Raw genomic sequence first — 12,407 nt, 5'->3', positions numbered from 1 at the left:
GGACCTAGGCTAGGACTAGGTCTGGGGGTTCCTGGAACACGGCAGAAATCCCTACTCGGTGGGTGGGTTGGGGGAGGTGTTGCAGAGTGGTGGAGGGCATCTCAAGGAAGGTGGTAGAGGGTCTCGCCCACGCTGCGCCTGGGCTGGGAATCAATACCTATTGACATAAATAAATTGAGTAAATAAATCTGCTTCAAAATCCTGGGTGTCTTTCTGATTGTTTCTGCTTGCAGTTTCAGAAACATAACAAATGCAGGAAATAATATGGGTGCTACCTCTCCCAATATTTCTGAAAGGTATTTGTAAAGAAGTCAAAAAGAAAGTGACAAATGTAGGCTAGATTTGGACATGACTTTCCTAAAATCTAATCTGTCTGCCAGCAAAGACACTATTCTCAGATTAGAACCGATTCACTCAGCAAACGCAGGATATGGTGAAACAGATAAGCAGCCGCATGGAATATGCAAAACACTGGAGCATTTGAAAACCCCCAAACATTCACACTGGACACCTCAAGGACTCTGCCTACTGAGGCTTGAAACATTGAGAACTTCAACTACTGACATTTTACTAAGATCCTTCTGCCTAATGTCCCTTGCCTTCTTTCAAGACCTATATAACAGTCTACTTCTCTTTGTCCTATACAGATGGCCTTTGTGCCCCCTGTCTGCCTGTACCCAGGCACAATAAGTTCCATGCCATGTTGACTTTACACCAGCCTCGTGTTCTCAGCTGCTCTCTGCATCGCGCTGTTCCTTACAAGAACTGACACCTTCCTTCTTTCCCTCATAGTCACTGCAGTTAAATGAAGGCCAGGATTACATTTAATCTGCGATTAACTTCATGTTTTCATTCTATTGCCTGGATGTTGAAAATGTTATTAAAATGACACTGGAATGCTTTATTCATTTCTGGTAAGGTGAGTGAAGTTCAAATAATAAATATAAAAGTAAGCTTCTGTGTATTTGATATTTAATCTAAACATAACCTTTCGATTCAAAGATAAATAAATCACTGCTTAAGAAATGATGTACCAATTAACAGCACAACCTTTGGAATCACAGAGACTTATCTTTGAAAACCTACTCTGTTTAACTAGCTTTATTACCTTGGACCAATCATTTAACCTTTCTAACCCTTGTTTTTTTTTTCCACCTGCAGAAAGGAAATCACAACAAGATTCATTCAAAGGTATAAATGTCACCCTGATCTTTTTGTTTTCTTTTTCTTTTTTTATATTTTTAGGGAAGGGTCTACAGGGTGTTCAAGGTTTCACTATTAGATCCGACTTGTAGTGATCTGCCTGTTTACAGCCTTTCAAGAGCTGGGATTAAAGGTGTGTGCCACCATGCCTAGACTCAGTTGCCTTCTCAGCTTGCCCAGGGGTGGGACTGGCACAGCAGGGGCATTCTCAGCCCAGGATCAAACCCCCAGCCCTTACACTGGCTTGCAGGTGCTTTAATCTGCTGAGCAATTTGGCTGGACCAACCCTGATCCTAATACCTATTGTATTAATTTAGCTCCACCTAGAAGTAGGCCTTGAAACAAAGATTTATATAGGTGTAGATTAGCTGGGAGTTGGACCTTAGAAAATCATAGTAGAGGAGGGAAATGAATAGAATAGGAAACAGCAGCTTTGAAAGAGAATGGGATAATAAACAGGCTATCATACTCAGCACAATGGAGACCTTTGGTGTGGATTACACATCAGAGGTATCCTTAACAATGTGAAGATGATGGGGTATTTAACCACCAATTTTGCCCCATTTTTGGTAAAATACTGTTCCAGGGCTGTTTTCTATGCATCATTCCTAGTCTTTTCTGTAAAAGGGAGAGTATCTCCTATTGCCAGAGTCACAGGTGCTTGACATTAGATGTCTCAGCTTAGAGGAATGCTAAATGCTGAAAGAACACAGAGTGGGACAACCCAACTTATCTACTCTGTGTTTGTACATACAGTGTTATTCGAATAGAGCTAGCCTACAAATAAGTTGTGTGATAACAATATATGATGTGAGTTGACCACATAACCCATAAAATTTAAAATACTTAGCATTTGGCCCTTTATAGAGTGTGCTGATCTCTTATCCAGTTGGCAGAACAACTGAGATTAGAACGTAAGATTCTTGGCCTCCAATACTGCACTTCCCTGATTACACTTGAGATTTGCTCTCTCAAAATTAATTACAGGAAGACATGCTTTCACCAGTGTTTAATCATCTAGAAACCCCTATTAATGGGCACTTCCACATATCCGTGTATAATGACCAATTCATTTCATAGTTATTACCCCAATACATTTGAACCAAATCCTGATTTTCAGTATTTACATTAAGCATGTTCTATATGCAATTTCTTTCAAAAATGCTAACTGGGGTACTGCAGAACATGTATGTTCTGAAGTCCAGCAGCTTGTGTATAAGAAAGGATTCACATTGACATTTACCACCAGATTTGCTGGCTCTTTGCCTCCATCTGTGATGTCAGCCTTTAGACTCATACGAAGTCCTGTCTAGCTAAATGTTTGGCTTCTCTAGAGAAGCTTTATAGAAGCAAGGCTCTTCTTACAAGAGCTGTCTGCGAGAAACACTTACCAGTAGTATCAAGCAAATACTGCCTGGCTGATGAGCTCTCAACTTCCTTGAACTTCTGAGCTCCAACCTTCTTGGTGAAGGGGATCAGAAGTAAAGGTGTTGGAACAACATGGGGCCCCCTTTGTCATCCACAGCACTAGATCACACTGAAATGCCACTCTTCTACTCAGCAGCATGGGCGAACTTCTTTCTATTCACCATAGGTCTATGGCCAAAAGTTTCAAAAGTGAAGTCGCAAAATGAGAATCACTTGGAGAATTTTGAGTGATGAAAATTTCATCCCATATGAATTAGAGATTCTGGTATTAAAGTCCAACAATCTTCTTGAACAAAAAATGGGTAGCTTTTATCCATGGTAAAGCTTGAGAAACATTGACATAGGGTGTTTTATGGAGATGAACATTTTGGTGCCCAATTTTTCCTCTTCTCCCTAGTGTAGTAGTTTGTGCATAAATACAGCTACTATAAAGTTACCTGCCTCAGAATCTGTACCCGTTGCAATACGATGCCTCAGTTAAATCAAGAAATGAAGTCATTGTCTCACTTCTGGAATGTGGGCTACAGTTTAAATTTGCTTTGGCCAATAGAATGCAGCCGAAATGTTGTATAACCTTCAAGATCTGAGCATCAGGACATCTCACTTCTCCCCTGCCCTTCTTGGAAGACTGCCTTGAGATCACCTTAACATGAAGCCCTAGTCTAACCACCATAGGATGAGAGCTTCTGAACTACTGAGGTTGTTCAGCGCAAAGCCTCCTGTGAGACACCTAAGTGAAACCATTTTAAGCAGCTAGCTTCCATGCCTTCACCATATGACTTCATTCACATTGGTTATCTTCCGCTAGGATCATCAGAATAACCATCCAGATAATGCTGGGGCAAACTGCAGAGCAACAGATTCAGAAATGAGTAAATTGCTCTTATTTTAGACCAATATGGCTTAGGGAGGTTTTATGCAACAATAGCTGATTGATACAACACATATCCAAGGAAAGACAATTGCAGAAGTTTGTTTCAAACATACCCATTTATCCTGTAAATTTAAAAACTGTATACAGCTCAGACAGGACCACTGCATCATATCATACAATTGAGGTAACCAGCCATAAGAAAGCTTGGCTTAGTGCTTTCAAAAAGCCACTTTGGGGCTAAATTTCCACACTATAAAATATTCAACCAGGTGATAATACCATTGATTATTCCAAGTTCAGAATTCTAAGAAATTCATAGTAAATGGATTTCTCCTACTTCTTAAATAGAAAAGACTGAGAAACATGTGTCACCTTTAGTCCCTGAGTGAGTTAAATTGCATTGACTGTTGGTTAGCTGCCTCTTTATCTGGAATTTCCATTAGGTTCCTGGACAGAGACAGAGCAGAACACACACAAAAGCAAAACAACACAACTCAGACATTGGAGACTGACATACATGGATTAGAATCCTGGCTTTCTTTCTTTCTGGCTGTGTGCCCTTAATCTAGCTATGTCTCTTTGAAACTTTGGGTTCCTTACCTTTTAAAAATTTGTGTCTACCATATGTACTTTTGCAATTGTTTTGATGATAAAGAGATTAATGCAAAAGCAGCTATGTAGCAATAGTAGGAGTTCAATGGAAAAAAATTACGATGAATCATGAATTCTACCGCATAATATAGTACATGAAATATAATCACAGGATAACTTAATTTTTTAAATTATTGAACTTATTTCATATTAATTTCATGAAGTAATATAAACAATGTCAATACTGATGTCTTAATTACCACATAAATTTTAAAAGAGTTTTATTTCAATAAAAACAACTCTGTATCTAACTGATCCCTTATTGACTCTTTACATTCACCATTTGTGTGTTTATTACTCTAACTTTATGCCCAGCTCTGACAGCTTTGCTAAAGGGGATGAAAAGCCCCTAGTTTTGAGACAATTTTTCTCAGTTCTCCAGCTCGGGTCCCTGTTCTACTAGCTCACTTCATTAACTTGGAGCTGAGGACAGTCCTAGATTCCTCATTTGCAGCAAGACAGAAGGAGTGGGGAGGAAGGCAGGTACAACAGAGGAAAAAGAGGCCCTCACTGGGGAAGAAAAGTAGACAGAACAAGAGTCCTGAAATACTCCCATTGCCTCCTCAGCTCTTTGCCTGGCCCTGTGCTGCTGTCTCACTGGTCTTACTGACATTGCTCTGTTTTGTAACCTCTTCACTTTGACTGTTCTCTTTCTGCCTGGAATATTCTCTCAAGTATACATACACCTCACTGTGTCAAGTCAACATTGTTCTAATGAAGGCCTCTGCCTGACCACACCATAGATACTAATTATGCTTCTCAAACTTCAGCGTGTGCATGAGCCCCTGGGGAGTTTATTAAAATACAGATTGCGGTTAGGTGAGTCTGAGGTGGGACTTGCATTTCTAACCAAGGTGATTTGACACCAATTCATAACCTATATTCTATAATACTTATATTAGAAAAAAATGTATATGTACTAGTTTATTGTCTGTTTCTTCCAATTAGAATGTTTCACAAAAAGTAGGACATTATCTTATTTTTGTATTGAAACTTCAGCACCTGATACTCTGTATGTCAAAGTTATGCCATAAATGTTTACTGGAGTGGATGAATGCATGTTACTGGAAATCAAAACTGGAACTTCGAATGCATTCTCTATTTGAAATATTACCATTATATTTAGAGACACTACATGTTAAATAGATTTCTGTGTCCTGGTTTGCATACTTTCCTACCCCATATAGAGTGGTTTTAATGGGGACATAAGCCCATAAATTTGCCTCAACAAGCTTATAAAAGAATCACTGTAACAAAATCACTTCAGAGGGTATGAAATCGAAGGCTGAACATATAAGAAGCAGAGAACAAATGCCAGTATATGATTATAGAGGGACAAACTGTGCACATGTGCTGAGGGAAACAAAAATTACAGCTCATACAAAGAAATAAACCCAACATCATTAGTTGAATACAAACCCTGATATAGCAATTTCAGTGTCCCAGGTTGACGAAAAAAACCAAAAAACCCCCCCCCAAAAAACCCAGCGCTTGCACATCTTTTTCAAGTCTACATTGTCATTAAGTCTAACTCTGATGACTGTCCAGAAATCCCTAGAGGCTCATGAGATGTTCTGTGCTCAGACTGCACGGCTTCTTTTAACCCAAGCAATATTTATGCCTCTACTGAGTTATGATTATGTTACTCTGGCTGTGATCTTTCCAGTTCAATATATTTCTACTTTATAAAAAACAAAATTCAGCTTTACCTAAAGAATTGGTCACCATGCAAAATACTTCAATCTTTGATCTCTGAAAAGTAGACAAAGAAAAGAAATACACCCAAAAATGCATTTTCTTCTGTCTAGATACAGAATTGGCACAGCAAAGAAAGGTTTTTTGGCTTTTCTCCCATGAGAGTCAAAGCCAGCGTTAAGAATGCTGTGAGATTTTTTTGTATACCTCCTCTCAACAACTGAACAAAAAGTGAAATAAAACAGACTGAAAATATGCAGTAACAACAAAAGTTATAGCTATAGCTAAATGAAGAAACATCAGTCACCAAGAAGGAGCATGGTAATCATAGTTCACTGTTTAATTCTTTTGAACTCAAAAGGAAAGAACTCTTAAAATTGCTTTTAAAGGGGCCAGGGAGAGATAGGAAGACTGAGTTTCAGTGATTTCTGTGATTTTTTGTAAGCATACTGTATTGTATGGTATTGTAAGTGCAATATCATCTAAATGCTATAGGACTCGGAGATTGAACTCCCATGGGCATAGCATTAGTAGATGCTCTGTTGCTTCACCTTGATTAGAAAGTAAACCATTTCTGTGCTGGGAATACTGGTTGTTTACTGTTTTCCCTACAAAGAATTGCTTCGAGCTGCAGAAAACAAAACAGAATCCTTCCAAGTTCCCTCTGCTTCAGGGGAGCAGCCCACAGGCAAAGATGGGCTGGAAATGGAACAGAAAGGCACACCCTCTCCCAGCCACCCAAGACAGCTCTATAAAGCCAGCCCAGCCTAGGGCTCCTGTGAAACCATCTCTTGGGAAAACAAGATAGGGCATCTACTGAAGCCAAACTGCATTGAAGCCTCTGCTACTCTTGCCTGCTTTCCCCTATTTCTCCTAGTTGTATCTTCATAGAACCCTGTTCAATAAATCTTTGGCATGAGATGCTTTTGAATCACAGCCAAATTGCAGAGCCCATTCCCAGAATTCTGCATAGTAAATATCACAAAGGTTTATTGCTAGCTGCAGAATCAGGAGAGGAAATTCTTTCCTTTTCCTCAAAGATCACCTCATTGTCATGCTTTGTAGTGAATAGCTGGCAAAACAAAACAAAAAAAATGGATGCATTATACTTACAGGCTCCAACAGTAGTCAGTCCAGGAGGAAGGTCAGGCTGCTTTGCCCTCAGCTCTCGAAGTAAGTGCTTGACAGCCGCCCACTCAGAGCTCAGGTCTTCTAACTTTCTCTTTAATAGAAAAGCGCATGTGTTACTTACTTGATTAACACCTTGAAGATAACTTAATTCGTGAAGTTATTAATTTGTTTTGTGAATATATTATTGAATTTCTATTATATTTTACTTCTACATTAATTTTCTGGGTAGAATTCCTCTCAGTGGAATTATAATTATTTTAGCCAACTACCCGACAAATATTTATTGATTGTTTGCTCCATACAAAGCCTTCCTCCAGGCATAATTTCATTTAGAAAAAATGTCGAGTGCAAACATTAGTGAAAAGAAAACAAACAGAAAACAGCCCTCTCTCAACCTTTGGCTTGACTCTTTTAAGTACTATCTATTGTGACTGCATGCTGAGATTCTCCAGAGTACTTTTAATGCATTTTAATGCCCTTTCTCACCCAAGGTCAATGATGTGAGACTCTTGGAGAGACAGTGGTGGAGACCAGGATACACTACCCAGGGGCCCTTCAAGGAAACATTCTTGTTGATGAAGCAGATGACGTAGGTAAACATCCTTTAGGTGTCACTGCTTTCAGAGACAGCCTCAGAAGCAGAGTAGAGTTCTCCCTGGGCAAGCTCCCCGTGGACCCAGTTTGGCCCCCTGTATATTTGGGGGAGAATTGTATTGTGCTTGCCCACCCCACAGTGGTTCTGTCCTTTACAATCCACGGTTTCACCTGGAAGCCTTATTAAAACAATAATGTATTAAATAGGGCTCACGTGGGGCCAAAGAGGTAACTGGTGAAACAATTTTCCAGGTGATGCTGATCGTCCATGACCAAAACCTAAGGTATCCATTATGCTTAATGAGTTACCAAAGTATCTTGCAATAAACTATGTATCATCTTTGGAATAAAATAACAAAATAGATTCAAACTGAACAAAGCTACGAAGTGAATGGCAGAGGCTTATATGGATAGAACGTAAGCTTCTATAATAGTATTAAGGCAGCAAAGTTGCTTAGCTGGACACACATACACTATGTTGGCACAGGAACAAGAAAAACATCAGTATTGTGGAATGTTTCTTTGTCACAATTAGCAATACCTGATTAATACAGTAGTAAGACCCTTAAAAACTTTACCAGCACATTCTGAGGGTTAACAGCAACACTTTGATATAGCTGTAAATTCTTATGCACATGTTGTGGGGAATACAAATAATTTTACTCCCAGTGGATTTAGTGAAAATGAATATTTTAACAAAGTTTCATTCTCTTAAAGCAATGAATCATCAGATTTGGAAGAACCAGAAACCACAAACCCTTTAAAGAGGTGTTGAGTAAATAGGAGTGGTAATGACCCATCCTAACAACTGGAATATTTTATGTACATATTGCAGTTTGTGCTGATCATTAATTTAATGCTAATCATTTCAATAAAAACATTCACTTATTTATTTATAGTAGGAAATACATGTTCAGCTGCTACTCTGGGCCAATTCCCATGCCAGTTACCAAGCTTACAAAATGAAGATAATCTCTAAGCATTTACGGCCATGTGAGAAAATAGAAATGTAAACGAATGACAGCAGAGTTTTGGGGAAAGACACCCTGGAGGGATGGCTTAATTCAGCCTGTGGAGGTCAACAGGTTACCTAAGAAAGCTAACATATGAATTGGTCTTTCAAGAACAGAAATTGTTCCACAAGGTGACAGTGGAATGCTAGGTGGAAAAATGGCATTCAAGATGGAGAGAAGAATATGACTAAAGGCACAGGAATAAGAACTATGAAGTCTTTTCAAGAAAATCCAGTTTTTCCTAGTTATCTGGACTAAAAGTTGATAAGAAACAATATGGAAATGCTAGATGAGACCAAATGGCAATTTAGTAAGTACTTCTAATGTGAGGTTAAAGGATTCTCTTTGTAAACTAGGGAGGTGTTTGGAGCAGAAGAATGAGGCAACAAGATTTGGAGTTTTACAGTGTAGAATCCAAATCACAAGAGAGCAGATATATAAGTTGGGACACTAATGCTGTTACGGGAGTGAGAAGTGTTGAACTGACCCTGGGCTTTGGCCAAGCAGGGAAAGGTAGGAGGGAGGAGTGGGGAGGGATGGTTTATTTTTGCTGGGAAGTATGGAAGAGAAACTTTTGGACAAGGAGCTTTCTCAAATCCATCCTTCCTCTGTCCACTGTTGTCTTTCCAGTTATACTCCGTGGCCTTTAGAAAATAGTTAGCAGGTTTTCTGTTGCTTGTGTGCTATCTCTGCACAGTGAACCAGTGCTTCCCAATAACAGGTGCTCTGAAAATCTTTCTTTCTTTTCTTTCTTTCTTTCTTTCTTTCTTTCTTTCTTTCTTTCTTTCTTTTTCTTTTTTTTTTTGTGGAACCAGGGATTGAACTCAGGCCCTTGTGTTTTCCAGGCAAGTGCTTATTCTACTGAGCTATCTCTCTGGCCCCTGAAAATATTTCTGACTTCAATACAAGGCCACAAAAATAACTACTTGAATGAGAAAAAAGAGGACTAATTTAGTGTTCCTCTTTCCAACTTGACTACAATATGAATTATGAAAGAAACTGAACATAAGGAATAAACAACTGAGATCAGGGAAACTAAAGTTAAGGAAAAGGGCCAGCGAGATAGCTCAGCAGACTAAGCACTTGCTTAGGTAAGTGCAAGGACTAGCATTCAACCCCTGGCACCACATGCTGTGCCAGCCCTGCCCCTGGGCGCACTTAGCAGGCAATGGTGGTTCAGGCGTGGTGGTTCACACCTGTAATCCCAGCACTAGGGAGGCAGAAATCAGGAGGATCACTATGAGTCTGAGCTGTGTAGTGAGACCCTGCTCCTCCTGAAAAAAATCCCAAAAATAAATAAATAAAGTTAAGGAAACATCATGTAAGTATATACACAGGATAGCTAAGATGATTGTGCTACTAATTTCTATTACTTTTTTGAAGGTGGCAGTTAATGTTTAAAATTTTTACTTTGACCAATTTTATATGCTAATATCTGCAATCTGAGCAACCACTTTGAAAACAGCAATGTGCAATGTAACAACCATGGTTGAAAGGGCCAGCCAAATAGCTCCATGTATTAAAGTGCTTGCAAACAGGTACAGGGGCCGGGGCTTCAATCCCAGGCCTGCTGTGCCAGCCCCGTTCTCTGGGGTGTGCTGAGATGGCAATTGAGACTGGGTGTGGTGATGGGTGCATATAATCCCAGTTCATGGTAGTCTGTAAACAGGTGGATCCCTATAAGTCTGATCTAGTAGTGAGACCCTGAACACCCTGTAGAAACTTCCCTAAAATAAAAACAAAACAAAACAAAACAAAACATGGTTGAATACTTTTCATCTACTTTTTAAAAAATGTGTGTCATTTCTAAAGTCTTATCTATTATTCTTATACTCTCTCTAAAATAAATTTAAAAATGAAAAGGATGAACAAAATTAAGGTTTATTGAAAAGAAGAATTAATGTTTAATTGTTTGATCAATCTGGCATGCCTTTATCTGGTAATCTGAGCAACAAATTTGATGATAACAATATGTAGTATAATAACTATTGTTAATTTCCTAATCTTGTTCAGAAATAATGTACAATTTTAATTGTTTTGTGTTGCATTGTTTTTGTTTTTCTTATTTGCTTTTGTTTTTTCCCTCTTTAAAATAACATTTAAAAAATGAATTGTGTACCATTGATTAGTCTTCTTACAGAGCAATTAAAAGATCCCATGTAATTTTTTCAGGCATGCAATCAATTTATTAAGGCATTAATAATTCCTGAATGAAACTGCAATGTACTTGAAAAAATAATCCCTTAAACCAGGGCCACAAATACAATTCTTTACCAGAATCTGGGTGATAACCAAGAGAATAGCAAGACTTGACTAAAAGCAGACATCCACAATTTCAAAAACTCTCTACTGATCATATTTATATATGTGTGCATACCAGAGAAGATTTACTCATCCTCCTAATGGCATAAGCAAACATGAGAAACTTTGTGATGTGTATGCTAAGGAAATGTGTAATTGAATATGATGGATCTAGGCTAATTGATAGTACGTAATTGCTAAAATCAACAAACTAATCCAGAATAACATAGATGGATCTTTAAAACACAGCTGTTATTTTTTTAAAGCTAAGAAACACAACATTTATAGCATATCAGTTTTTAAAATTAAAATTATTTTATATTTTATGGGAATAAAGTGGATAGAAAAACAGGAAGAGAATGGGCCAGCCAAATAGCTCAGCAGCTTAAAGCATCTACTTAGGCAGACACAGGGGCAGGGTTTCAATCTCTGGCCTGCTGTGCGGGCCCTGCCCCCAGGGCATGCTGAGACTACAAATGAAACTGGGCATGGTGGTGCATGCCTGTAATCCCAGTGCTCGGGAGACTGAAAACTGGAGGATCACTATGACTCCAATCTGTGTAGACCCTATACTAAATAAATAAAAATAAATAACAAGAACAAAAGCAGGAAAAGACATATTGTTATATTTTAAGAATTTCATGGACTGATTCTTAAAATAACCATTACAAATTAAACTATGAGCCAGGAGTGGTGTCACATGCCTGTAATCTCAGCATTTGGGAGTCCAAGGATCTACAAACTGCGGTGTAGGGTTTCAGGTTAAATCCTGAGGGGATTTGACTGACCTTGTCAGATACAGAAGTTACATTTCTTGTTATATATATAAGTCTTGCTTTATCTTGGTCTTAACCATCCAGCAGCAAAGTATGAAAACAAAGTATAAGAAGCAAAGCCACATTAATATGCTGAGCTGTAGAAAGCTCAAGTCAACAACTTTGGACATTGCCAGTCTTATAGAAAACCCACTACTATTATGGACTACTGGACTCTATTGGGAGATTCTGCTGAATTCAAGCACCTACAATATTTAAATGACAATGGAATGCCCTTTTCTGTCACAACTAACAAAAAAAGTGGAATAAAAATGAACGACCCTTTTGTATCTGTATACTCAAAATAGTTAGGATAGATATACAGCTCCATTCTCTTAATTCAATGAATAGAGAGGTTTGTTATCATAGTGTTTGAGACAGGATATCACGTCTGCATCTTGTACAATGAATAATCACTAAGACAACAATATGCAATGCATTAATTACTGTACATGTGCCAGTAATCAGTTGTGAAACTATCTCATTGATATTTGTTTCTTAATAAAATTATTAAAGAAAAAATAGGGAAGTCCAAGGCAGGAGGATTGCTCTGAGTTCAAGGCCAGCCTGAACTGCATGAACTGCATAGTGACATCTGAGACTCCTCTCTCTCTCTCTCTCTCTCTCTCTCTCTCTCTCTCTGTCTCTCTTCCTCTCTTCCTCTCTCTCTCTGTCTCTGTCTCTGTCTGTCTGTCTGTCTGT

The 12,407-nt window shown here is 38.5% G+C and overlaps 1 protein-coding gene across 3 annotated transcripts in view; it reads right to left on the bottom strand.

Moving 5' to 3' along the window:
* The window catches only part of Dmd (dystrophin), a 1,613,500-nt gene that overhangs the window by 847,510 nt on the left and 753,583 nt on the right, over nt 1-12,407 (bottom strand). For all 3 annotated transcript variants that reach the window (XM_023715436.1, XM_023715435.1, XM_023715434.1), the window contains exon 31: nt 6,965-7,073. In XM_023715436.1, the coding sequence (XP_023571204.1) occupies nt 6,965-7,073 (109 nt within the window). The remainder of the gene's footprint in view (nt 1-6,964; nt 7,074-12,407) is intronic.

The sequence above is a fragment of the Octodon degus genome, unplaced genomic scaffold (assembly GCF_000260255.1).
Source record: "Octodon degus isolate 3935 unplaced genomic scaffold, OctDeg1.0 scaffold00041, whole genome shotgun sequence".
In the NCBI taxonomy this organism is placed as follows: Eukaryota; Metazoa; Chordata; class Mammalia; order Rodentia; family Octodontidae; genus Octodon; species Octodon degus.
Note: the sequence above shows the minus strand (reverse complement) of the source record. Positions and strands in the feature narration are given on the sequence as shown.